This window comes from Balaenoptera musculus, chromosome 20 (genome assembly GCF_009873245.2).
Source record: "Balaenoptera musculus isolate JJ_BM4_2016_0621 chromosome 20, mBalMus1.pri.v3, whole genome shotgun sequence".
NCBI classification, from domain to species: Eukaryota; Metazoa; Chordata; class Mammalia; order Artiodactyla; family Balaenopteridae; genus Balaenoptera; species Balaenoptera musculus.
The window spans coordinates 5,755,966-5,783,903 of record NC_045804.1 but is presented as its reverse complement, the minus strand read 5'-3'; the positions used below and the strand labels follow the sequence as shown (position 1 = coordinate 5,783,903).

At 54.6% G+C, this 27,938-nt stretch overlaps 1 protein-coding gene across 3 annotated transcripts in view; it reads left to right on the top strand.

Annotated features, from left to right (window-relative positions):
* The window catches only part of SDK2 (sidekick cell adhesion molecule 2), a 266,360-nt gene that overhangs the window by 163,222 nt on the left and 75,200 nt on the right, over window positions 1-27,938 (top strand). For all 3 annotated transcript variants that reach the window (XR_005017947.1, XM_036838001.1, XM_036838000.1), the window contains exons 4-12: window positions 4,052-4,199; window positions 9,445-9,578; window positions 16,566-16,677; window positions 18,670-18,860; window positions 18,987-19,070; window positions 20,713-20,907; window positions 21,433-21,549; window positions 23,202-23,369; window positions 24,315-24,417. Coding sequence is in view for 2 of the 3 variants with exons in the window: in XM_036838001.1 (XP_036693896.1) it covers window positions 4,052-4,199; window positions 9,445-9,578; window positions 16,566-16,677; window positions 18,670-18,860; window positions 18,987-19,070; window positions 20,713-20,907; window positions 21,433-21,549; window positions 23,202-23,369; window positions 24,315-24,417 (1,252 nt within the window). In the remaining variant the exon portion in view is untranslated. The remainder of the gene's footprint in view (window positions 1-4,051; window positions 4,200-9,444; window positions 9,579-16,565; window positions 16,678-18,669; window positions 18,861-18,986; window positions 19,071-20,712; window positions 20,908-21,432; window positions 21,550-23,201; window positions 23,370-24,314; window positions 24,418-27,938) is intronic.

Here is a 27,938-nt window from a genome sequence, read left to right as displayed (position 1 = left end):
TCAAATATATCTTCGGAGCTCTGTGAAAAGTTTTTTAAATAGATAAAATTATTGTAAGAACTGAAATCAATGTGATTTATTGATGCAATTTTTTTATAGACAGAGCCAAGTAACAGAAATTAGTAAACAACTTAAAAACACGTATTTAGGAAAGTTGAGCTTTGCCGTGTCATTATGCAGGTGAAATGAGACAATCTGTGTGAAGTCCACCTAGAAGGAAACCTGACATAGGATCAGTGACTATTTGGGTGGCATGGGAGAATCTTTGTTGAAGAGGCTGATGTTTAAACTGTGAAAAATGTATAGGATTCCAACATTTTAATACTATAAATATTAGACACAGTTTTTAGCGCTTGACTATACTCTTCCTGTTTCTACGGCTACATAACAAATTACCCCCAGACATCATGGTGCACCACAGTCTTTTATCATGCTCACAGATTCTGTGAGTCTGGACTGAGCACAGTGGGAACAGCTGGTCTCTGCTCTTTGATGACTGAGGTCTCAACTAGAAGACCCAAAGGCTGGGGGCTGAAATTATCTGAGGGCTCACATGTTCATTCACATGTCCAATGTTGATGCTGGCCGTCATCTGGGACCTCAGTTCCTCTGCACAAGAGCTGTTCCTGTGTCTGTGTGAGCTAGATTGAGCTTCCTTACAATATGGCAGCTGGATTCCAAGCAGGAGTGTCTGGAGAGCCAGGTGGAAGCCATATCCTTCTGATGACCTAGCCTTGAAAGTCGCATAGCATCACTTCCAGCATATTCTACCAGTATAGTCACAAAACCCCCAGACTCAAGGGGGAGGGGTCTTAGCCCCCACCTCTCAGTGGCAGGAGTGTCAATCACACTGTAAGAAGATCATGTTGAATGGGAGATAAATAGTAAGGTAGCCATCATTTTTTTTTATTGAAGTATAGTTGATTTACAATGTTGTGTTAGTTTCAGGTGTACAACAAAGTGATTCAGTTATACATACATATATATATATTCTTTCTCAGATTCTTTTCCCTATAGATTATTACAAAACATTGAGTATAGTTCCCTGTGTTATACAGTAGGTCCTTGTTGTTTATCTATTTTATATATAGTAGTGTGTATAAATTAATCCCAAATTCCTAATTTATCTCTCCCCCCTTTCCTCTTTGGTAACCATAAGTTTGTTTTCTATGTCTGTGGGTCTATTTCTGTTTGTATATAAGTTCATTTGTATCTTTTTTTTAATGCAGACCATTCTTTTTTTTTTAATAAATTTCATTTATTTATTTGTTTGTTTATTTATTTTGGCTGTGTTGGGTCTCTGTTGCTGCGCACGGGCTTTCTCTAGTTGTGGCGAGTGGGGTACTCTTGGTTGTGGTTCTCGGGCTTCTCGTTGCGGTGGCCTCTCTTGTTGTGGAGCACGGGCTCTAGGCGCACAGGCTCAGTAGTTGTGGCGCACGGGCTTAGCTGCTCCGTGGCATGTGGATTCTTCCCAGACCAGGGATCGAACCTGCGTCCCCTGCAATGGCAGGCAGATTCTTAACGACTGCACCACCAGGGAAGTCCTGGAAGATACTCTTCTTAACTCCAATTTACAGAAGAGGAAGTTAAAGCTCAGCAAGGTCAAAATTTTGCCCAAGGTCATGCCTAATAAGTAACAGAAGTGGGATTTGAATTCAGGTCTCAGTGACTCCAAAGCCACCACCGTTACATTTACTGCTTGCCAAATTAGGACAAGGATGCCAACTGCTGGTTTCATTTCTTGAGACACTTACTTGACTAGATCCTCCCGGGATGCTATTGAATCGTGGTGCCCTGGTGAGTCATGGCTTGCTCTGGTGGCGTTCCAGGCAGGGTCCCCCACACAAAGAAAGGCCCCGAGGTGAGAAGCGGGGTGTAAGTAATTCATTGTGGGGGGGGACACAGGACGTGATGTGGGTGATAGGACAAGAAAGGTTGGTTGGGGTCCAATTAGGGAGAGACCTTGAATCCAGGCAAGGGAATTTAGACTTTCCTGGGGCAATGAGGAGATACCAAAGGATCTGAGCAAGTCAGAAAAATTAATCAGGAGCAAAGTGGAAGATGGAGGAGGCGGGATCCGGTGTAGGCGATGATGTAGGGACGGAGTCCGTGCAGCCAAGTGATGGGGCGAGCATGTGGGTGGGGCCTGGGAGAACAGAGGGGCCGTAGTGTGGGAAAGGAAGCACCACGAAAGGCTCCAAGGATCTGAGCCCAGGTGATCTGGGCAGGTGCAGGTGGGGCAGCTATTAGCAGAACTATGAAAGCAAGAAGGGAGGCTTGGCATGGCAAGGAGGTAAGAAATACCCAGCATTTCCTGTGGCAAGTTGGGTGTTGGGTATTGGAGCTCAGGGAGGAGCCAGGGCAGATGTGAGAGCCTTTGCAGAGAGATTGTGGCCAAAACCATCAGGTTAGGCAAAGCCTTCAAGGGGGAATGTGGCCAAGAAGAGATTCAAGCCCAGGGCTTTGGAAAATGAGAGTGTAGGCCGGTGGTCCTTGAACTTCGGCGTGCAGCAGAATCCTCGGGAAGGTGAGTCAAGGACTCAGAGACCCAGGCACGCTGAAGCAGGGCCTCTCCGTGCCCTAGGGGACGAGGGAAGGGTGAGAGCAAATTTCTGGGCTTACCGTGTTCCCAAGGGATTCTGAGACCCACCAAAGTGTAAGAACCACTGGCTTCAGCCCAGCGGTACTTCTCAGCCTTGGCTCGTGTTGGAACACCCTGAGCGGCTCTAGAAGTACTGATGTCTGGACCCCAGCCATCCCAAAAGGTTCTTACCTCTGAGAATATTAAAGGGGGTTCTAAGGGGCAGTCAGGTTGGGGACTCCTGGCTGAAGGAGAGGAAGAAGAGCAGTGGTCTTGGAGGGGTTAAGAAATAAATCAAAGCAGCAGGAGACCCATATGGCTTAGCACATGGCCCCCTTGATCCAGGAGGAAACAGGTGGGCAGCTGGGACTCACAGCCAGTTTTCGGTGGTCTGAACCTTACTGCACGTGGGGATTCTGATGGGCAGCCCACACCCCGTGCCAGGGACATCAGAAGGTTGGGGATGAAACCCCAGCATTAGGTGCTTTTAACTCTTGACATGTTACTCAGTGACACACAGCCAAGTTGGAGGGCAAACGGTACTTCTCACACTTGGATGTGGACGCAGTTGACTGGGAGTCTTGTTAAAAGGCAGGTTCTGATTCAGCAGGTCTAGGGGGCGGGGCGGGCCTGAGGCTCTCCCTTTGTAACAGGCGCCCAGGTGGTGCCCATGTCGCTGGCCCACAGACCACCCTTTGGGTAGCAAGGATGTGCATTCATTTTAAAGAGTCGTGGTCATCAGCACAAACACCCCTGCCCACACTCCACCCATCTCCAAGCCTCTGCTCTTAGAGCCCATCCTGATCCCAGCAGGCAACCAGAACTTTCCCACCTGCATCTCCGCTGCTCCCCTCCAGGCTGACGGAACGTCGGAGCTGGACCAGCGGTCCCCTCTCTACCTGCCAAGGGGGTGGGCATTCTTTCAAAGGGGCAACGTGGTGTTTGTGTGCGACATCCATACAGCCTCGCGCACTTCACCCAAGGGCACGGGAAACTGGTCCCCAGATGTGCCCTTCACCCCACACCTAAGCCCCTGCCGCACTGCAGGGCAGGGAAGGAGGTGCAGCTCTGCCTGTCTCCAGACTCTGAGGTCCGAGTTCAAATCCTGCCTCCGCCCTGTTCCAGCCACGTGCCTTTGGACAAGTCAACGAGCCTGTTTCAGAAATTTCTCCGTTGTAAACTGTTTGAAATAATGACCCGTGTCTCATGGTTGCTGGATGAATCCATTGCTTCATGGACATATGGGTATAAATGGATACAAACCCCAGAAGTACAAAGCAGAGCATGTCGTAGTGACGGATGGGGCGATGGGGCCACGTGAGGTAGCCCAAGCGTGGCGGCCGGGCCCCACGGTCATCCTGTCCGCCCCACAACTCCCTTCCGCTGCCGCCACTCTCAGCCCGGGAGCCGGCCAGTCTTGGCTGCCGACCTCCGGCCCCTGACCCCTCCATGTGCCCTTCCCTCCCACAGACATGGGGAGCTTTGAGGAGAGCGAGAAGCACCAGAGCGTCGCCCACGGAGAAGCGGCCGTCATCCGCGCCCCACGCATCGCCAGCTTCCCACGGCCGCAGGTGACCTGGTTCCGGGACGGCCGCAAGATCCCGCCCAGCAGCCGCATGTGAGCATACTGCCCTTGGTGGGGGGTGGGGGGCCGGCCCCGGGAGAGGAGCTGTGGGGCCACGTAGGGCCCCCAGATGCTGAGGACGGAGGGCCCTCCTGCTCTGGGAGGGAGCCAGATGGGGTCGTCCCCGATGAGGGAAGTCTGGTTTCCAGGGGCCTTTCTGGGAAAGTGCGGGCGGAGTCTTGGAACCATGACAGTTCCGTGGCCTCCCCGGGGAATCCCAGGCGTTGGCTCCACTCTTGGCTGGAGAATAATTCTGCCTCTAAGAGCACTTAAAAAACCCGAACTGGCACAGACAGAGGCTCGGTCACCGTGGTTCCAGGCCCAGGGTTCAGGGCACATGGGAGGGCGCTGGCACCTCCCCGGCAGGGTGTCTCCGCGGTGCCTGTGTGGCTGGGTGTCCACTGGTGTGCACGGCTGTGTGTGTTTTGGCTCCAGGGAGGAGGTGAGGCCAGGAGAGGCGGGAAGAGGAACACACGGTCCTTTCAGCGCTCACAAGGGCCCCTCTGTGCAGCCCGGAAGGGGGCTGTGGCAGCCTGGCTTGTGGGCAGAGTGACAGAAGCAACGCCTCCACAGAGGGCGAGGGGCAAAGCAGGGGACGCAGCGGCCCTCCTGAGCCCCCTGGGAGAGCCAGCCCAGGCTGTCCTCTTTAGGACCCGCACTCTCCCCTACACTCTGCTCCCAGAAGAGAAGAAAGACCACCCTGGTCCTAGTCCGCTCGAGCCGCAGGTCCATTGTGGGTGGAGCCCATTCTGGTCCCTGTAGGAAGCAGAAGCCAAGACGGGCAGTTCTTTCCTCTGGGGAACATGAGGTCCAGTGAGAGAAGCGTGATCTTAATAACGTGATGATATCTTGGCAACAACAGTGGCTGTCGTTTATGGAGTGCCTACTGTGTTCTCAGGCCTGGGCTAAGCACACCCCCCCATCACCCTCTCCTCCGGGATGGACACACACCTCCCAGGGAGAGATGCTCTGTCTCGTTCCCTTTTCCATCCCCAGGTCCACCTCAAGAAATATTTGTTGAATGAATGACCCTCACAACAACCTTACGAGGTGGCTGATTTTACCCCCTTTTTACAGATGGTAAAATGAAGGCCCCCAGAGTTTAACTGCTTTGCCAAATCTCACGCAGCTGGTGCCAGGCTTGCCAACTCCAGAGTCAGGTCCTTAATTCTGCCTTATGTGGAAATTATATGAGAACAGGTACAAAGACATGGGAGCTAAAAAGGGTAAAGTGATTGTACTTTTGGAGAATTGGTCCTGCTGATTCTCAACGTGGCTACCCTCTGAGATGATTTGGGACCATTTAAAATATATTGATTTTCGGATTCTACCCCTCACACATTCTTATTTCATTGAAACTGGGTGTACCGAGGCCTTGAGATTTTTAAAAGCTTCCCCGTGATTCCAGCATGCAGCCGCAATTGAGAGCCACTGTCCTAGAATGTATGTTACCTACAGACACAATAGTGCTACGTAACAAGTGGTCCCAGTGGCCTGACGCAATAAGCATGTATTTGTCATGTGAACTGGCAGATTGGTGAGCTAGGCCTGGCTCTCTCACTTGGCTGGGGCTGGCTGACTAGAATGCCTGGGTGACTCAATTCTGCCCCACATGTCCCAGCCTCTAGCCAGTGGGCCCTAGCATCTCCTCCTGGCAGTCGCAGAAGAAGCAAAACACAAGCTTCTGCCAACATCCCATTGGTCAAAGCAAGTCACGTGGTAGAACTCAGATCAAGAAGCCAGGAAATTAATTCTGCTCTTGAGTGAGAGGACCACAGAGTCACCTGGCTAAGGTGCTGCTACAGAGCAGGTGATGATTGGGTATACACACACGCACACCTTCCTGGTCACGCCTGCCCCCTCCCCACCTCCTCCAGTCCTCCTACCGAACGCACGAGAGAACACTGTGGGGATTTCATCTCAGCAATTACAGCAGATTAATATTCATAACCCAGAGGAAAGGTCCCTGGAAGCAAATTCTCTGGTGTGTGTTTGCTGGAGATACGCATCTGATGAGCGCTGGCAGTCAGTGGGGTGTACAGGGTGCTGAAAGCACGTGCTATCTACAGAGGACCACTCTCCCTCCCAGGGCACAAGTGGAGATGAGTAACCCCTGGCCTGCTCCTTGATACTCATGGTTGAAAAGGAGACAAGATTCCCATCAAAGACACATGCTGGGGGCTTTGGGCAGCTTCTAGCGTGATTTATTTTATTCTTAATTAAATGATCAGTTGGGCTCCCGTGGAGCTGAGAAAAAAGGGCACACTTCATAGGAGTGGGAGATGGAAGGTGGGAGGGAGCTGGGCCCATCAAAGCAGCGGGAAAGACCTAGGAAATTGAAACCAGAGGAGTGCGGCTGAAAAATATCACCCAGCCCCTGCCTGAGAGTGGAGCCCTGATGTCCACGCCCTGCAAGAATTCCAGCAGCTTCCTTCAGTGTGGGTGCCTCTGGGGGCAGCAGGCCGGAAGCCCTCCTGACAGCCACAAATAGCTTTGTGCACTTTGGAGGTGAGGGGCAGGGTCGTTCTAGAACCATCTATCAAGGGGAAGGTCATCCTGCAGAAGGCGGCTAGCCCAGGGACCTTCCTTAGCCTCCTGCTGAGGACAGAGGGACAGCAGGTCAAAAGGCCACTGGCCCTTCCCCGGCTCTCTGCCTCCTGTTCACTCCGCACTGGGAACTCGAACCCAGGCCCCGGGGTCCCGGCCACAGTGCTTTCCTCTAGTTCCAGTCAAGGCCATGCTAGCTGCATCACAGACAGACCCCCAAATCCCAGGGACTTAGCGCCAGAGAAGTTTATTTCTTGCCAACTGAAAGTCCCACCGAGGGCAAGGGATGGGAGGGGCGCCCTCCTCCACAGCCAAGCTGGTGGGAGCTCCACCCTCATCCACACTGGGCTCCCAGTGGCCCCGCTGGTCCAAGCCCAGAAGCGGCGCACATCCTCCGTATCCCACTAGCTCAGACAACTGCCCACCTGGGTGCAAGGGGGGCTGGGAAGGGTGACCCCTGGCTTCCCAAGATCTTCAGTTCTCTGCAGGAGGGGAGCCAGAAACAGAGGCAGATGGTGATCATCTCTGCCACCTGGGTATGCCGTCCCCCCCGACCCAGGACAGGGTACCAACCACCGCACAATCCACACATTCCATTTTGAACCCAGTAAATCGTTGTGCGGGCTGCCTGATGCGTGGGGGACACTTAACAGCATCCCTGACCGCTACCCACTGGTTACTAGTACAGCCCCACAGCTGGGATAACCAACACTTGTCCAGGCATTGCCAAATGTCCCCTGGAAGGTGAAGCCACCCCTGATTGAGAACCACTGACCTAGAAGGGTCCATCATACTATAGACAAAATATAGGCAAAGGAGAGAAAGGGGGAGGGGAGAGTCTGTGTGGTCAAGGAGAGAAGGAATTGGAGGTGGGGGGCCCTTCTCTGGAGGCCAAAAGAGGGGTTCAGGACAGGCGGGTGTACTGGGGAGGGGGACCAGGCCATGCCCAGGGTGCCCCCCTGCCAAAGATTTCATCTAGCTGGCTTCTACGTCACCAGGGCAGCGGCTGGGGAAGCTGGAACCCAGGGGGTCCACGTGCACTGCTGCCTGTCATGAGCCCTGACCTTGGACTGTGTGCCTGGAGAGGGCTAAGCGACAGGGAGGGGACAGCTTCAGGCCACCTGGGGGCTAACAGAAGCAGCCACAGGAGTCAGAATCAGCTTCAGCCTCAGGGCTGGAAGGGGTCTTCACCCGCATCTGCCTCCACCCCTTACACAGATAAGGAGACTGAGGCCCAGCAAGAAGGAGGCTGTGAGCTCCTTAGAGGCAGGGGCCAGAGCTCCACCCCAGAGCTGCCCCCCTGCCCTGGCCACAGCCCAGCCTCCCTTTGCCCAGCCCTCACCCACCCCCACAAGCTCCACTGAAGGACCAGGGCCCCTGCAGGAGAGTCCCACGTGAGGAGGTGGTCACCATCCCTGTCCCATTGTGTCGATTTTAAAATATTTTAGCTGGCTCTGTCCTCACTCCCATCACCTCATTAGCTGGAGGTTAAAAGAGCTCTCCGGGGGAAAAACAAAAACAAAAAAAAAGGACATCATTAGGGTTCCCAGGAATTGGGGCAGGAGGGCTTTGTCTTCCTGCTTCCTGGAGCTCGGCAGGCAGCGTGAGACTCAGCACGCGAACCCCCAAAACCAGGAGAAGGAGGGACCTCAGCACAGCCAGGCTGGAGAGGCATTCGTGGGGATGTTTATTTGAGAGCCCATTTAAAACTCTGTTACATTCACCTAATGGGAAAATTTGAAAAGAATTCAACTGGATTTGTCCTTGTTAAACGAACATTAAGGATGTTTAACAGCTGTCTCGGGCACATCACGTTAAAATCCAGAGAGAGACTTGACAAACTAATGGTTTTGTTTGTCATCAGGAGGATGGGTGAGAAGAGGTGCCTGGCAGAGCCAGGGTGGGCAGTGCTTCTGCACCCACGTCCAATGGGGTCCCCAAATTCCTGCCTGCAAAAGCCCTGCACCTAGCCCGCAGACATGGGAGCTGAGGGGCTGCAGAATGGGATCCCAGCAGTGGAAACCAGGTTGGGAGCAAACAGCCCATGTCTACACCCCACTACCCGGCCCGTCTCCTTTTTCCCTCTCAACCAGCCCCGATGGCCCCTCTTTTATTGACCAGATTTGGGGAGAAGGAAACGGATACCCTAAGAGGGGGATGGGGGGAGATGTGAACCCCAGAAGGCTGTGTTACAGGCAGGCTGTAGCCTTTGAATCAACCTAAACAGATTCAGGATTAGGTTAAGGCAGTGATTCTGGAATGATCATGTTCATTTCTAAATTCATTCTCATCTCTCATCATTCATTCATTCATTCACTGATTCCGGTGAATGAATTTCTTTAGTTCTAGACACTCCTGGTGCAGAGGTAACCCCACACAGCCATCCGTGCTGTGACACAGGAAAGGGTAGAATTCCAGGGGAGCTCTGGCCCCTAACCAGGCCTGGGGGCGGGGAGTGGCAGAGAAGTGTCACCTGGACAGTCTCAGACCCCTGGGCATGTTCTGTATTGGGGTCGGATCCCCAGCGCTGGTGGAGTCTTGGGATTCTCTGCAAACTAAACATGGCTGGAGTTCAGGCAGTAAGTGGTCCCAGGGGGTGGGCTGGAGGAGGGGGTCTTGGGGTGCCTGGCTTCGTGTCCCCAGATGCTCAGGCTCAACAGGCCCACCAGAGGCGTCCTTTTCCTCTTCCCAGAGCCATCACCCTGGAGAACACCCTTGTCATCCTGTCAACAGTGGCCCCCGACACAGGCCGCTACTACGCGCAAGCTGTTAATGACAAGAATGGGGATAACAAGACCAGCCAGCCCATCACTCTCGCCGTGGAGAGTAAGTAAGCCACAGGGCCTGGGACCGATGGCGGAGCACGTTGTTAAATCTTGGGAATGGGGCTCCGGGGGGTCATTGGGAAGACGGAATGGTGGTGGAGGAGGGAGGCTGGGAAAGGGCAGGGGAGGCGCCATCCCAAGGAGGAGGAGGCCCAGCTGGGGGTGGGAGTGGGAGGTGGAGGCTGGAAGGGAGCTGAATTCTGGACCCCACGCCCATGACGAGTCTGAGATCCTATCAGGAGGGGGGGACACTTAGCCTGGCTGTTAGCTGGGCCCCTGGGGGCCCAGGGAGGGCGTGGAATATAGGAGAAAGTGTGTGCACTAGAGGTTTCCCACCACCCCTGGGGCTCAGGTGCTGGTGGGCTGAGCCCGCCAGGAGATGGGAAGCTCATTTTTAAAGAAATATACTGACTGCCTCTACTCAGCTGGCATGTCAAAAGCGCCACTTTTACTTGGAGCCAAGCCATCCTCACCGATGGGAACACATGCTCTCTGCCCAGGCTCCTGCCTAAAAGTGCCCCTGTGTCCATCCCCAGAGACCACCCTGCACCCTGGAAGAGAGAGGCAAGGCTCTCCCCAGTGGCAGAGCACAGAGGAGAGCAAATGGAAAGGGTGACTCCTTGGGTGTCTTTGGCTAAGAAGTATTTGTCCAGCCAAGGCTGAAGGCAGGTTTCCGACCAGTGATGGAGATGCTGGGGGTGTCCCCCCCGGCCTGGTTCTCCCCGGCCCGCTCCCTCCATGCTCCATCCCTGGGATGGAGAGGTGGGTGGGGGGGTCACAGAGTACGAGGGACAAGGCCAGAGCTTCCAGAGCTTCCCGCAGTGGCCAAGCAGCCACACAGGCTGGGGGAACCAGATGCTCACGTCCTTCCACATCTGTACAACTGCTGCTCCAAAAGCCAGCCTCATTTGTCATCCACGGTCCTGCTGGGACGCACCCGCCAGCTCAGAACCTTCCCGTGTCCTTCCTCTGATCCCAGCCTCTGTCTTCAAGGGCCCAGAAAGCCCAGAACATTTCCCAATCCCGACCTGCCCACTCCTGGGCCTTCTGAGCACCAGCAGAGCCCCTTCCCACGCGTGCAGTGACCTCCTTCCCCCAGACCGCATTCCTGCCTGCCTAGAAAGAAACCTGGGTGCAAGGAGCAGAGTTCCAGTCTGGATACTGACCTATCAGGGTCACGGGTGTAACCTCTGACATTGACCTGGGCCAGGGTCTCAGTCTCGTCCCGGCACCCTGGGGCCTAGCCCATGACCCGGGGCTGCTGTTTCTATAGGAAAAGGAAGGTAGCCATCAGGGGGATGTTTGTCCCCACGTATTTTCCAGCGCTTAGAACACCTAGAGTCTCATGGAATTGAATCATTTGGTGGGAGGGGTGCTTACGGTCCGAGTCAAGGCCAGGCATCTTCCTGGGTGACTCAGCTGACCCTGAGACCGAGGTTGGAGGCTCCCTCCCGCTCTGTGCTCCTCCCCCCAGCACCCTGCTCTTGGCGGGAATTGCACCAGCTGTTCTCCTGGCCAACTGGGCGGGCTCTTCACTCTCTGCTGCCTCCCCCAGCCCTCCGGCTGGCCCTGGCCCAAGAGAGGCAGGCAGGGTCCCTTGGGACCCCCATGTGTGCCCAAGCCTCCCCCACCCCGTCGCCCCTCGCCTCCTGCTCTCACGGTGATTGGTACTGGATTGAGAGCGAAGTCAGCTGATTAGCAGCTAATTTCTCCTCCCACGAGTGACTGCACTTCAAATCCCGGTGCCTGTCACTGACACAAATCCCCCAGCTGCCTGCCTGCCTGCCTGCCGGCCAGTTTCCTAGGAGCAATTGCCACTTCGCCCACCACCGGCTGCATCTCCCCTCATCTGTCTCGCCCCAGCCTCACCTCTCCCTCTGCTCTCCCCCCTCCCCCCTTCCTCCCTCCTCTGCTCAGGGCAGCTCAGCCTCTTAGCAGCCCTCAGGGGACATCCATGCTCTTCAGAAATGGAGAAGGAGAGAGCAAAGGCCAGTGACCCCCCCCACCGCCGAGTTGCCCTCTGCCCAGGTGTCACCCAGGTGACCTCACACGGACTGTCACAGCTCTTGAAAACTTCATACCTGGCTGGTGGTCCCCCTGGGTGGCAATCAGAGCTGCACTGTCCAATAGAATTATAATATGAGCCACATATGTAATTTAAAACTTGCCACTGGCCTCACTTTTTCAGAAGGAAAAAGAAACAGGTGAAATTAATCTTATTATATTTTATTTACCCAACATATCCAAAATATTAGCTGTTGAACATACAATCAATAGAGAAAATATTAATGAGATACTTTACACTGGGTTTCTTTTTCCTACTAAGTCTTCCAAATCCGTGTGTATTTTGCACTTAAAGCACATCTCAATTTGGATGCTGGATTTTCATCTGAAATACGTGATCTGTATTTAGATTTCATAAAATTTACAGCTGGAAAGGTGGGATCATATGCACAAGTTTTTCCACACGTACTTAAAAGTGTTCTAACAACTGATTTGGGGATCCGCTTTTAATTAAATGTAAATTAGGTAAAATTAAATCCCATTGCATCAAAGGGGCACCAGTCACGTTTCAAGAGCTCGTAGCCACCTGTGGTTCTCGCCCCACCCCTGCCCATGTCGGACAGGGTAGGTCTGCCCTGGGCCCATGAGTGCCTGGAAGCCTGCCCAGCAGAGGGGAGCAGCTCGCCTCCCTGCTCCCCACCCACTTGACCCGCGGCCCAGTCACGTGGTCCCCGAGCCACAGTTTCCTCGCCTGTGGCAAAGCGTAGTTGGGAGGATTCGATGAGACGACTCGGGGAGAATGGATCAGAGTGGATGTCCCCCGTCGCGCCTGTTATCAAAATCGTCCTGGGGCAGCGAGACCCAACTTTGCCCCCACGTGGGGAGCCCCTAAGCTTCCTCGTGCCCCAGGGCCCCGTCCACATCACGAGCTCATGTGGAAGATGCCCGTCCTTGCTCTGGTTTGCATGTGGTTTTCTTGCTTGATCTTTAGGGCCCCATTCACCCCGCCGTCCAGAGCAGTGCCTGAGCATGGCCAGGCTGTCCCCCTCCCCCTGGCTGGCCCTCCAGAGACCCTGAGTCAGTACAGGCCTCCCTGCAGAGAGCGCCTGATAGAAAGGTGCGTCCTGCCGAGGGTGGGTCCACCCGAGCGGTCCCCCTCTGCCTCCACATCACACCAACAGCCCCCCTTTCCGTCGCCCCACGTGCTGGGCACCGTCCCGCACTCTGCTGCTGCATCGTTACAGCAGCCCCTGGAGGCAGTCTGTTATTCCCCTCCACGAGTTACAGATGAGAAAGCGGGGGAAACAGGCCTAAGAGGTGCCCCCCTCCCTGGCACCCCGTAACCTGAGCTTCCTCAACCCTGCGTGTCTCCCCCAGTTCTCCCGTCTCCTGCTTCCTTCTCCCCTGACGTGAACAAGCCGATGCCTGGTTCTCTGCCCTTTGTCCCACCCACTACTCCCCCACCCCTGGTCCCCGGGGTCCCCCTTGCCCCACCCTCCTGTTCTCTCCGGGCGTGTCACCCCCCGGGGCTCCTGCCTCGTGTTGCTGAATGTCCCCCCTTGAGCACCTTCATTCCGACATCCCACCGCCATCTCCAACCCAGGGTGACAAAATCCCAACCCATCTCCGTTCTTTGAAAACCTGTTCCTCTTGGGCTTAACTCTTCTCTGTAAAGGGGGCCCCATGTCCAGGCATCTTGTCCTCTTGTCTGTCGACCCCTCCGTGTAATGTGCCCACCTAGGGCCGACTTCCAGCCCATAGCCCAGCTTGTAAATTCTCAGTAATCTGGCCCTGACCCAACTTCTCCCAGTCAGATCTACTCCCCCTAGCAGGGATGGAAAATGGGATTCACCTCATCAGCCAGCTCTGATCCATTGTTGGTGCTATGTTAAGAAGGGTTCTGAGGACACATCTGGGCTCAGCCAGGAAAAGCACTGACCAATCAGGAGAGTGGGCTGGGGACGGGGGCAGCATGTGGGCCGGGATCCATCACGTCTGCTCTGGGGCTCTCCCCCCTCATCCATCCCAGCGCTCTGAGGCCACCCCAGCATCGCGCCCACATTTACCTCCGGCGCCCCCCATTCACCTCACCTTCACTCACACAGCGCTCCTGTTCTGGAATGTTCTTCTTCCTTCTGGCTTCTCTGAGTTCCACTCAAGTTCCCCCATCTCCTGTGAGTCCCCAGGGAGCACTTGAGGCTTTGCCTGATCTCCTGTAGCCCTTAACACGTGTGTCCTCCTTCCCTCGGTCAAGAGGCCCCTGAGAGTCCGTGACTTCACCTCCTGGTAGCCTCTGGCTCCATCACTTGGTCCAGGCTGGGTTGGGGGTGGAGGGAAGAAGCAAGGAAACATCCCCCCACCCAAGCACAGGCAGACAAATCCCCAGAGGAGGGACTGTCATCTATTGAGCACCTACTATGTGCCAGGGACTCTGCACTTACCCCAGAGCAGCTTAGCCGTGCCCCCCCACCCCAGGACCCTCCTTCCAACACCCGTCATGTGCATCTTTAATCTCTTAGACGTCCAAGCGCGGATCTGACTTCTTCCCAGACTGCACGCCATGAGGACAGACCCCCGTACCCATCTCACTTGGTGGGGAATCCCTGGTGCCTGGTACACAGTCTGGCACACCCAGAGCCCTTACCCAGAAAAGATTTGTTGAGTCGGGAGCTGATCCCACACAACCCTGAGAGACGGTGATTTCTACCCCCTTTCTGCAGCTGAGAAAAACTGAGACTCGGGGGATGAGGTGACCAGCCGGAGTCATGCCCAGGATGCCTGGGGCAGAGCAAGATTTTGAGCCAGGTCTTCCTGACCGCCAGGCCCTCCTTCACTGCATCCGGGGTCCCTTCCCTCGTACCCTGCAAGCAACCACCTGGACCTGGGCAGGACGGGGTCCCTGGGTGGGTGTCAGTCTCCCCTTTAACCTCCTAAAGCCAACAAGGCAACCCTGAGGTCGGGGGGCCAGCCCTCATATTTTTAAACTCCGAGGGCTCTGTTTACCCATTGACGCCGTGGGGCTCTAACTGTCTGTCTTCTCCTCGTGCGCCAGTAACCTGGGCCTCCGTACCTGCGCACCCCGCCATGTAGTAAACCATGTGGAGCACACTTTTATGGATTCAGCTATATCAGCAGCTTTCAATCCAATCGCTCTTTATGGCACCTACATGAGGCTTTTATATTGTTGCCATTATTTTGGTTTATATGCTTCCTTTCTTCCCCCCTTCATTTTAGTTTATTTTTTACATTTTATTCCCATTCTACCTGAGCCTTTCCCAGCAAGGCCTGGAGGCCCGGCAGGAAAACCCTTCCTGGGGCTAACTGGGGTGGACTGACTTTCCCATAAAGTATGTCCTATTGCTGTTACCTGGGGGCCGTGCGTTTCATTATGGCCTGCCACCTCCAGAACCTCCCGGCTAGGGGCCACCTGGATGGATTTGTTGTGAGGGAAAGTCCTTGGTGGCTGTATTTCTGGGAGCCATAGGGCAGGTGTACAGAGAGTACTGGAGTTTCTGCCAGTATTGGGCCTATGCTGACCCACAAAGTTAAGAACCTGGCCACTTCTTAAAGAACTCAAAAAATATAAAAAAGGAAATGCTCCTGCCTCTGTTAGGAGAGTTTGGGGTGTTGTTTTGCTTTAATAAAGCCCAGTCATGATAAGTTCTCTTTCATTTTAATCGTAGACCCTGGAAGTTATACAACAATAGCTCCAGTCCCATGCATTCATTCACCTAACAGATGTATTTGAGCACCGACTGTGTGCTGTGTGGCATGGTTCTGGAAGTGGGGCCGAACAGGACTGTCTTGACTCAGGCTGCCATAACAGAATACCACAGACGGTGGGGCTCAAACACAGACATTTACTTGTCATAGTTCTGGAAGTCCAAGAGGAAGGTACCAACAGGGTTGGTTTTGGCTGAAGGCTCTCTTCCCTGGCTTGCAGACGGCTGCCTTCTTACTGTGTCCTCACATGGCAGAGAGAGAGCTCTGGGGCCTCTTCCTTATCTTATCAAGGCACTAACCCTGTTGGATTAGGGCCCCACCATTATGACCTTATTTAACCCAATTACCTCTTAAAGACCCCACCCCAAACACAGGGGAGTTAGGGCTTCAACATATGAATGGGGGTGGGGTGGGGACAATTCAGTCCAAAGCAAAAGCAAATGAGGTTCCTGCCTCACAGAATGTATTAATTTCCTAAGGGCCACAAACTGGGTGACCTATCTCAACAGAAATTTACTCTCGCACAGAAGTCTGAAATCAAGGTGTCGGCTTGCCCACGCTCTCTCTGACAGGTGTAAGGGAGGATCCTTTCCTGCCTCTCCAAGCCTTTGGTGGTTGCGGGCAATCCTTGATGTTACTTGGCTTATAATTCATTACTGCAATCTCTGCCTCTGTCTTCACCTGGCCTTCTCCCCAGTGGGTCTGTGTCTAAATTTCCCTCTTCTTATACGGACACATCATATTGGACTTGGGGCCCACCCTGATGCAGTAAGACTGCATCTTAACTTGATTGCACTTGCAAAGACCCTATTTTCAAATAAGGTGACATTCACAGCTGCCATGGACTTGAATTTGGGGGACAGTATTCAGCCAACTACAGGGAGTTTGCATTCTGGTAGAAGAGGTGGCAAATGAAGCAGTAAGCCAAGAAGATAAATGCAGGTGGAGGGAAGGATTTTGAAGGCAAAAAACCAGGACAGGGGGATGGGGACGAGGGAGTGGCTGCATTACAGGAGGAGCGGGAGAGGCCTTGAGGTCTCCAGTGCACTCTCCCTGGACACTGTGTGGAGACCCATCAGCAGAGGAGGTGGAAGGGACCCCGGGGTCAGTGTCTGGAGGTTCGGCTCTGGGGCTGCTGGGGCGTCTGCCCCATGGCCACCTGCGCTCCCTCCATGAGGACAAAGGTCTCCCGTGGCATCCCTCTAATGTGGGAGTGGGATTTCCGGCCTCTGTTCCCAGCTGACACCTGTCCTCTCTCCAGATGTAGGGGGCCCCGCAGACCCCATTGCTCCAACCATCATCATTCCTCCCAAGAACACCAGCGTGGTGGCCGGGACCTCGGAGGTGACCATGGAGTGCGTGGCCAATGCCAGGTGGGCAGTGTCCCTCCCCCACTTTAACTCCAGCGAGCGCTCCTGACCTGTGGGCTCAGAGGAGACCAGTCGGAATTCAGACAGGCCCAGAAGTGTCACGTGAGGACCCATGAAAGAAGATGGGGTATTTAGCCTAGAGGAGGGGTGATGGGTGGGCTGTCAGAGAGCTGTCGGTTGCAAGCAGGGCCCGCCCGAGAGAAGAGCCCACGCCTCGAGGTGTGGCAGCAGTTACGGGACAGCAGATCCCAGCCCAGGATATTTGGGGCTGGTGGGGGATCCACTCATACTTCCAACGTTCAGAGCAGCCTGGAGAGGGGTGGCTCACCTCTGCCAGCAGTGCCCTCCTCGCGTGCAGGCATGGGTGAGAGGGAAGCTGTGCTAGGAGACAGGTCACGTGATGGACTTTGCAGGAGGGCAGACCTGGGGTCAGGTGTAAATGCGGCCCCTTCTCAGCCACGTACGACCCTCACTTCTCTCCCTTGGTCGTGTGTGGGCACTGTGCTACGTGCCCTCCCACAAAACCTCCTTTCTTCCAACAGCTACCCACGTAGGTGTCACTACCCTGAAGCCCAGAGAGGGCAAGGAACCTACCCAAGGTCACCCAGCTGACCGATAGCAGAGTTGCAATGCAACAAGCCACCACCCCTTGGGCCCATGCTCACTGCCAGGCTCTGGGCCTCAGTGTCCTCAGCTATAAAATGGGGAATGATGCAGCACCTACCTCGGCAGTGAGGCATGCAGGTAGAGTGCTGGAGCCAGCCCGACCTGACACCTCCTAAGTGCTCCAGAAAGATGATCCGATGTGATGGAGTGGGCAGTTAGACCAGTGACCCCAAGGTCACCCTCAGCTGAAGGTTCCCAGACAGTGTGTCTCTGTAGCAGTGCTTCTAAAAGTACGCTTCTCAGGGACTTCCCTGGTGGTCCAGTGGTAAAGAATCTGCCTTCCAGCGCAGGGGACACAGGTTTGATCCCTGGTCGGGGAACTAAGATCCCACATGCCATGGGGCAACTAAGCCCGTGCACAACTGCTGAGCACGTGCGCCACAACTAGAGAGAGAAAACCCGCATACCACAACTAGAGAGAAGCCAGCACGCCACAACGAAAGAGCCTACATGCCGCAACTAAGACCCAACGCAGCCAAAAAAATTTTTTTAATACATAAAAGTACACTTCTCAGAACCCAAGTTTCTCACAAGTAGGGGAAAGGCTGCCAGGATGCAACAGAACACGTTAAGGGAGCAGAGAAGAGCCTGCATAACACCATTCAGGCCAGGCTGCCCAAACTCACTCGACCACGAAACCCCTTTTTCATGGGACCCCTCTGAGCCCCCGGGGAACTAGCACGGACCCCACTTTGGCAGATCCGCCCTTGGGGATCCATCAGGTGCTAAACAGGGGAGCCGAGCAAACCCCAGCTCAGGGGTCCTCGGGGAGCCAGGGTCCGTGATGGAGGAAAGGGGGCCCAGCTCACACCCTCAGCCCTCTCTCAAAGTTGGGGGTGCGTATGTCCACCTGCCTGCCTTTGTTTCCCCATCTCCAAACTTTGGGTTCTTCTCTCCCATTTCAACTTGTCACTTTCCCTCACCTTTCACACTTTCCTATCCACTGACTTCTATGGGATGGGGCACGGCACACGGAGCAGAGCAAAAGAAAGAGAGATGCGTGCAAAGGACGCTTTTCTGCTCTCGAGAGCCCCCGAGCATGAGTTACCACCGGGCCAGGGTCCTGTGTGAATCCATCCACCCTCGCCACAACCCCTAGGTGGGCGCAGTTGCCCCCATTTCACAGACGAGGAAACTGAGGCCCAGAGCACTGAAGGAACCGCACCAAACAACGGCTTGCGCCTAGAAAGTGTCAGGGGCGTGGGCAAACCCAGGCAGCCTGGCCCCGGACCTGCATTCCTTACCATGCCCTGCCCTGCCTCTCGGGCCTCTGAAGTCTCTGTGGCTGATGGCCTGCCTCCCTCGCTCCCCCACCCCCACCCCACCCAGGCCCCTGATCAAGCTGCACATCATTTGGAAGAAGGATGGGGTGCTGCTGTCCAGCGGCATCAGCGACTACAACCGCCGGCTCACCATCCCCAACCCCACGGGCAACGACGCCGGTTACTACGAGTGTGAGGCCATCCTTCGCAGCAGCGGTGCCCCCTCTGTTGTCCGTGGCGCCTACCTGTCTGTGCTGGGTGAGACGGGGTGGGGCTGCTGGGGTCCCCCAAGCATGGCTGGGGCCTACTTAAGGGTGACCCGAACGGTGGCCATACCAACAGGAGCACAGCTCTGACACCCTCCCCTGGTCCCCGCTCCTGCAGAACCGCCTCAGTTTGTCAAGGAGCCAGAGAGACACATCACAGCAGAGATGGAGAAAGTGGTGGACGTCCCCTGTCGGGCCAAAGGTAACGCGGTGGTGTGGATGGAGGGGGACAGCAGGGACCCCCGGACCTTCAGCCGCTCCTGTCCCTGACACGGACTTTTCTAAATTCTGCCTCCTTCTCATCACTGAACAGAGAGTCAGTCTGGCTGTAGGTAGACACCCCAGGAAACAAACAGGCCAAATTACCATAATCTCAGGGCTGGAAATCAACCCCGTGTTACCATAACTTGAAGGTTACAAATGAATCCAAATTACCGTAATTTCAGGATAGGTGACAGACCCAAATTGCCCATAATTTGAGAGTTGTAGACAATGCCAAATTATCGTAATGTCAGAACTGCTAGAACTTGAGTGCATCTCTGCCTGGTGTCTGGGCCATTTTGCTTCATCTCCTCCCACCATTTTTACTTAACCCCGCCTTGTCAGAGTTCTTGCAGACTTTCTACTTTTCCCATTCCCCACCCGCCCTCCTTCAGGTTCCACTGAGCTAAAAGGCACCCTGAAACCAGGGTGAAATCTGGGATTATGAGATGATAGGGGAGAAGCGTGCATGACGGGACAGGGTCTGACATTGAACAGAGAGGAGAATGTAGCCCAGGCAGGAGGGAGGGTCCAGTGGAGGGGGAGGGGGGATACTGACCCCCGTTCTGAGACCACACCAGGGGAAGACAGAGATCCATTCATGTATTGAACAAGCGTTTTTGGAGGGCTTATCATGTGCTGATACTGTTCTCGGGGCTGGAGAGACACAGAATGAACCAAACAGCCAAATCCCCGCTCTTACAGAACTTACGTTCTCATGAGGAAGGCAGACAAACCAATAAGCAAATAAAGATAGCGTGTTTCACTTCATCTGAAATGCCATGGGTTGTAAGATGCCCCACTATTTTATGTGCCTCTAAGAAAGAAAAGGGACTGCCAATTAAATGATGACTTGCTGTCGATTGTAAGACACGTCCTGATTTGAGACGTTACAATGTGAAAGAAGGCACTGCTTGGAGTGGATGAAATATTAGAGGACATCAGGGTTGAAAAGTGCTGGGAAGGAAAAACAAGCAGGCTGAGGGGGCTCGGAGCCACGGGGTGGTCTTTCGAACGGGGTTTGGGGACCTTTTCTGTAGCAGTCACATTTGAGCAGAGACGCAGTGGGAGAGGTGAGAGGGCCAGGGGATACCTATGGGAAGAGCATGCCAGGCTGGGGACACAGCTTGGGGAAGGCTGAGGGGTAAGGGGAGCCCCCATTCACCTCCCTGTGCGACCCGGTAGGAGGCGGCTTCCGAAGGAACACTGATCCCATCTGCATGCTCCTTGACACAGGGCTCTCTGGTCACCTGGGTTTGTGAAAGCCCAGTTGGAGGTTCCCAGAGCACACAAAAGACGCTGCTAAACATTGCAGAAAAAATATAGCTTGTCCAGTCCAGCATTTCCAAGCTAAACTAACCCCAGGATCTTTTAAATTTTCTTGGAACGCCTACTCTATGAGAATTTGAGAATTGTCCCTCTGAGAACATCTTTCCCCGCTCCCAAGACCAACAGTGGCACCTCTGAGAAGGTTCTAGAAAACAAGACACCCCAGGGACACCCCCCCCCCGAGGTCTTGCTGCCTCAGCCTCAACCTGAGCATCCCTCAGAGGCGGCTGACGGTGGGCGCTCACCTCCCACAGGTGTGCCGCCACCCTCCATCACCTGGTACAAGGACTCGGCCGTGGTGGAGGTGGGGAGGCTGAGCCGCTTCCGGCAGCGGGACGACGGGGGCCTGCAGGTCAGCGGGCTAGTGCCCGACGACACCGGCATGTTCCAGTGCTTCGCCCGCAACGCGGCCGGCGAGGTGCAGACCTCCACCTACCTGGCCGTCACCAGTGAGTTGGCCTTTCCTGTCCTGCCCGAGTCCCTCCCGCCCAGGACACAGCTTTCCTCCAAGCCAGGGGCCTCTTGAGAACAGGATGCTGTGCAGTGCAGAGACAGGATCCCAGAAGGCTGTCCCCCAGGGCCGGGTGGCTCTGGCCGGTGACACCTGCTGCTTCTGCAGCCAGCACCGTTTTTTTCTTTTACAAACCAGAGCCTCGATTTCACATTTGATGAAGGATGAATCCCATTTACCTTGTCATGGAGGGTGTCAGCTGCCCTTGGGGGGGTCCTCAGTTTCCCCTAAATGGAGACTTGAGAATCAAGGCGGGGGGGGGACTAGTGTCACCTGGGTCCTTCCATGGGGCAGGTGGTAAGGGGAGCCCCTCGTGGGTCTTCCGGGCTTCTTCCCGATGCTGGGGCCCTGTCAGGACGCCTGCATCCTTCCCTGCAGAGGGACCCACTCCAGCCAGCGGGAGTGGCAGGGCAGAACAAGGACCTGGGGTGTGGCTAAGAGGCCCCACTGTCTCCCTTCGCAGGCATCGCCCCCAACATCACCAGGGGCCCCCTGGACAGCACGGTGATTGACGGCATGTCAGTGGTGCTGGCTTGTGAGACTTCGGGGGCGCCCCGGCCGGCCATCACTTGGCAGAAAGGTAGCTGAGACTGATCTGCTTTGGAGGGTGTGGCCATGTGACAAAGTCTAGGGCAGTCCTCAGGGCTCAGTTCTGGAGCCAGCCAGGTGGGGTTTCCCATGTACAGTTGGGAAGGTTGTGCACTGTACAACCCAAGAGGGTTTCTTTCACGCCACAGTAGGTACCACGTGCCGCCCTGCCGGGCTCAAGGCTCAGCTCTATCTCTTGTGAGGCCTGTGACCTTGGAGCCTCAGGGTTCCCATCTGTAAAATGGGGACAGTAGGACACATACCTGGGAGTGGCATGAAAACTAGACGAGAGGCTGCTCATGAAGGGCCTGCTCTGTGCCTGGGAAGTAGGGAAGCCCAAACAATGATGGCTGATGTAACATCGCGGTGGAGGTTGTTAGTACAGGTAGGAGGCCATCCCCCCTCTGCAGGCAGTTTGCAGGGCTCCAGACACCTGAGCCACCAAAGCCCAAGCTGTCTACCTAGGTCCACCCACCCCGCGTGACTCCTCCACACTCTGCATTGTACACTCACCTTCACAACCCTCCCTGGGGACACACACACGTACACACACACACACACACACACACACACACACACACAGAGTCACTCACTCACACCCCACCAAGCCTCTGCTCAGATGAACCTTCTCCACAGGACTCACCCAGGCCCTCCCCCGACCCCTCGCTGCTTTATTTTCCCACCTTCTAATACGCAAGATCATCTGCGCATTGGTTTTGCTTATTGCCTGGCCCCCCACGAGGTCAGGGCTTCCAGTTTTGTCCCCTGCTGTCTCCCCAGGGCCTAGAACAGAGTCTGACACACAGTAGATACTCCATCACTGTTGGTGGGGGGAGTGTGGGCACGCTCAGGCCCAGAAATCAACACACCCACCTAACACGCTCACTTGTTCAGTATGCCCGCACGTGTGTGCAGAGGGACCCGCTCACCCCCAGACCTGCCCATGGACAGTGCCCTCTGTACAGACAGGTGGGATTTTCTTTAAAATAGGTACAGTCACGAAAACCTGCACTCTCAGACTCACTCACACACGGCGTGTCCTCTCTCTCCCTCCCTCCCTCCCTCTCCCTCTTTCCAGGCCTCCCTAGGTCCCACTGCAGAGGGAGGTCGGTCCTGACCAGGGCTGCCCCCGCCCTATGTGTCCCTCTCCGCCCCCACCCCTTGCTGCTCCCACCCATGACTTTCCTCCGCTCCCCTGCAGGTGACTCTCCAGAAGCATCCTTCCACAGGATGCCTGTCACCACTTTGTCAGAGCTCTCTGTCCCCTCCCCCCCAGCCCAGGTGCCAGCTGCCTCCGAGGGCTGTGCCCGGCAGCGTCAAGAGACAGTGCTGGCTTCCTCTGGTGAAGGGCAGGCAGCGTGGTGGGTGGAGAGACATCAGGAGACCCGGGCTCGGGGCCACCCACTCTGTGACCGTGTGCCCTTGTGTCCGTCACCAAGTCAGAAACCATTCTGGTCCCCAGCCCCACTGCCACCACCATCCCCCCACCGGTGGCCCTTCCAGCCTGTCTAAAGCTGGGAGCCTGCCTGAGCCCACCCTGCCCCAGAGGGGCCGGGGACAGGTGGGAGTGCCGTCCAGGCCTGTGGCCATGTCAGTGTGCCGGGGCGGCAGCCTGAACCCGTGCATCCCCCCCGTGTCGCCCAGGGGAGCGCATCCTGGCCAGCGGCTCTGTCCAGCTGCCTCGCTTCACGCTCCTGGAGTCCGGCAGCCTGCTCGTCAGCCCCACGCACACCTCCGACGCCGGCACCTACACCTGTTTGGCCACCAACTCTCGGGGGGTCGACGAAGCTTCGGCCGACCTGGTCGTGTGGGGTGAGTGTGCAGGGCGAGCGGGAGCTCTTTCCACGCCTGCGGGTGGGTTTGCGCCGAGCGCGCGCGAGCACCTGCAGCTCCGCATCCGCATGTCTGTCCAGCCGGCGCGTCTTACGAGAGGGACCTGGATGGATCAGTGCAGAGGACAGGTCACAGGAAGGCCGAGGGCCCGCGGATGATCCCGTGTGAGCGAGGCTCTGGCCGTGCCTGGCTGAGCTGAGAGAAGAGAGAGCTGATGGGCATAGACTTCAGGGCCGAAATCAGCACACTTTTTCTGTAAAGGGCCAGATAGTAAATATTTCAGGCTTTGTGGGCCAAACAGTCTCTGTCACAGCTCCATGAACTCTTCTGTTTCATCAAGAAAGCAGCTGTAGACAGTGGTGGATCCAGCGGGTGTGACTGAGTGCCAGTACGGGGGAATTTACCCAGCCAGGCCCCCAGCTGGGCTTGACCCCAGGCTGTGGTTTGTGACCCCTGCTCTGGGGCAACTTCCCAAGCCCCTTCCCGCCCTCAGATTGTACCACTTGGGATCTGGTACCACACGTAGGTGTGGGCCGCCCTTCTAGGCTGAGCGCCAGGGGCCTGGTGGGTGATGTGATGCATTAGATCCGGAATCAGACGATCCTATTTTTACCCTGGCTGGACCACTGGTGTGCTGGGAACACAACCCTGATCTTTCTTCATCCCTCCCTTGCGTGGGTTTGTGGGAGCAAAATTGTAAGAGCCCCCGCTGTGATCGTGGCTTCCAAGAATTCACGTACCGTGGAAGCACGTGGTTCTTAACGTTCTGGGACATTCACCACAGCAGACCAGTCCACCAGTAGAATTCAGCCACTCGGGTGCCGTTCACCTGAAGGTCCCCCTCCCCTACACCTGCATCTCACCTGTCTCTCTGGGACCCACCTGTTTCCCTTCCCACCACGCCGTCTCCCTGCTCTCTTTCAGCCCGGACCCGCATCACCAAGCCGCCCCAGGACCAGAGCGTCATCAAGGGAACCCAGGCCTCCATGATGTGTGGAGTGACCCACGACCCCCGGGTGACTGTGAGGTACTCCTTCGGCTGTGGCCCCTTGGAGGCAAAAGGGGAGGGGTGGCTTTAGGGGGTAGCTGGCTGCTGGGCGAGTGTCCACACCGGTAAGTGTGGCCCGTGCAGAGCTAGTGCAGGGCTGGGACATGGAAGACACTAAGTAATGCCTGGCGGACTGAGCCAGCCTGAGATGAATTGGGCAGCGGTGGGGGAGGGGAAGGGGCTGGGGGATGAAGAAGTGGAGGAAAGGGAGTGGAGGAGGGCGGAAGGGAGGGGATGAGAAAGAGGCATCTGTCTGGGGAGAGGTGGAGGCTGCGGGTTGCTCAGGACCCCCTGCTAGCACCGCCCCCCAGGCCTTAGACCCTCCGCCCACTGCGTGGACAGCAGGGGGGTCTGGGTAAACAGGCGTGGGAGCAGTGACAGGGCTGGGAAGGGAAAGGGTCCTGAGGTGACCCTCAAAGGGACACATGTGAGGGACAGAGGCCCAGCCTGGGACCACCCCCGCCATCCTCCTTGGGAGCCCAGACCTCGGCAAGCCACTTGGCCTGGAGGGAACCAGGTCCCGCTGTGGAAGGCCCTGGAGAGGCCAGGGAGCACAGAAGCAGCCAAGAAGGGCACGAAAGCTGGGAGCCCTCCCAGGCTGGGCAGGAGGACACTTCCTGGGCCAACCCTGGGAAATGTTTCCAGAACTAAAACCGGGACAAAATGGTCCCTTCAGGCTCTCCCTTGAGCTCTGGGATACTGAGTAAAAACCATCACTGTTTCCTTAGAAGTAAATACTCCCTCCGTGCTGCTTCTCTATTTTATGGGCAACGTCACTGCCGAAGCAACTGGCACGGAGCTGGAAGGGCCGGGCACTGATGCCACTTGGAGTAACGGCCCGCTCTGCTTAGGAGGCAGTTGTGTCCTGGGGCCCCACCTGGTGGCCACTGGGTATATGACAGTCTGTATGGCCGTGACAATTGGGACCCGGGAAGCCAAGGTTGGTGGCAAGGGTACTACAACTTTTTTTTTTTTTTTTGCTTTATTTCCCCCTTTTTTTTTTTTTAATGCTATTCTTGTCTGCTTACATTCTTTTTATGTATGTATGTATGTATGTATGTATGTATGGCTGTGTTGGGTCTTCGTTTCTGTGCGAGGGCTTTCTCTAGTTGTGGCAAGCGGGGGCCACTCTTCATCGCGGTGCGCGGGCCACTCTTCATCGCGGTGCGCGGGCCTCTCACTGTCGCGGCCTCTCTCGTTGCGGAGCACAGGCTCCAGACGCGCAGGCTCAGGAATTGTGGCTCACGGGACGAGTTGCTCCGTGGCATGTGGGATCTTCCCAGACCAGGGCTCGAACCCGCGTCCCCTGCATTGGCAGGCAGATTCTCAACCACTGTGCCACCAGGGAAGCCCCCCCCTTTTTTATTTTATTTTTTATTGAAGCATAGTTGATTTACAATGTTGTGTTAATTACTACTGTACAGCAACGTGATTCAGTTATACATACATATCTGTATATTCTTTTCCATTTTGGTTTATCGTAGGATATTGAGCATAGTTCTCTGTGCTACACAGTAGGACCTGTTGTGTAAAGGCTGTGTATAAAAGCTCACATCTGTAACCCCAGCTTCCCAGTCCATCCCTTCCCCAGCCCCCTCCCCCTTGGCAACCACCAGTCTGTTCTCTATGACCGCGATTCTGTTTCTGTTTTGTAGATAAGTTCATTTGTGTCATATTTTAGATTCCACATGTAAGTGATAACATATGGTATTTGTCTTTCTCTTTCTGACTTACTTCACTTAGTATGATAATCTTTAGTTGCATCCGCATTGCTGCAAATGGCATTATTTTGTTCTTTTTTATGGCTAATATTCCGTTGTGTGTATGTATGACATCTTCTTCATCCATTCCTCTGTAGATGGACATTTAAGTTATTTCCATGTCTTGGCTATTGTGAATAGTGCTGCTATGAACATAGGGGTGCATGTATCTTTTTGAATTATAGTTTTGTCTGGATATATGCCCAGGAGTGAGATTGCTGGATCATTTGGTAGTTCTGTTTTTAGTTTTCTGAGGAACCTCCATACTGTTTTCCACAGTGGCTGCACCACCTTACATTCAAGGGTACTAGGCTTTTAGATCCACACCCATTCTCAGAGGATCTGTCTCAGGCCCCAGTTGGAGAAACACCTCATTAAACATTAAACATTGGCCCTTTAGGCTAGTCATCGTCAAATGCAAACATGAGCCTTGAAATCACATAGATGTAGTTAGAACATGGCCAACAGATAATCTAGAATATGCTTATCCCAGGGCTTATTCGATTTTTATTAAAAAAATTAATATACCAACTGTAAAAATGTCTTCCAGGAGAACCCACACGTTCTCCCCATAGAACACTGCTGTGGGTCTCAGACCCATACATAAGTAGTCGCTATCATTTTAGCATCCATTAACTGAAAATTTTTATTGTAACGAAAAGCTATATTAAGTCAGTAAAACTTTAAAATAAATTGGTATTTTATTAAAATGTTATCTACTAATACTTGGGAAGAACTTGCACATTTTATTCATCCTCTGGACAATTCTTGTGAACAAAGAGATTTAGGGACCCTTTGCAATATATCTGCAGGCCCACGTTCCAGGACCCCCAGTGAACTACAGATGGGAAATCACTGTTCCAGTTTACTGGAGGGGTCCTCGCCTTAGAGTGGAATTACCCATCTAGGACAATCTTTTTGAGATGGGGGAGGGAACAGAATTGGTCCATCATCCCCCCAAACTGGCAAAGTCTGTGGCCAAGACCACCCCGACATCTCCCACCCATGCCTGGCTTCCATCACCTTGGGGGAGGGGAGCTTCCCTGCGGCCCTCCACCTCCTTGAGGTGAGTCTTAGGGGTGGGGTGGGCCCCAGACTTAATTATTTTTTAGAAGTCCCCGAGGTGATTCTGATGTGCAGCCAGAATTAAAATCCCTGTTCTGGCGGCAGGAGACATACCAGGGGTTCCCTGAGCACACAGACTGGAAAGGATTTGAACAACCAAATCAGACAAAAGTGGTAGCCACTTAATCCTGGTTACATGTCCTCAGAATAAAGCTGGGCTCCAGGGGACACAGGCTGGGCAGGTGTAGGTGGCAGCATGAAAAGCCTCCACAATTGCTTCTGTTTGGTATCTGAACCCAGATCTAGACTGAATCCGAACAGTCCACTTTGTTAATATTAATTAATATTGTTACTGTTTTTTCTTATTATACAGCTAATAGGTATCCGTTTTAGGAGGAAGATATAGAAAATGCAGGTAAACCAAAGACCATGGGGAGGGATGGAGAGAGAGGAAGTAGAAAAGTAGATTAATCTGTGTTTCCTTTCACTAGAGATAGTAATATTTGGGTGTCATTTGAAAAAACTAGAAACAGTGTTTTAATCTGCCTTTTCCCTTACGAACCTATTGTGAATCTCTTCCTCTGTCAATTATATGACTGTTCAGTCCTCCACTGTGTGGGTGCCACATAATTTGTTAACAATTCCCTAATGCTGGGTATGTGGATTGTTTCTGAA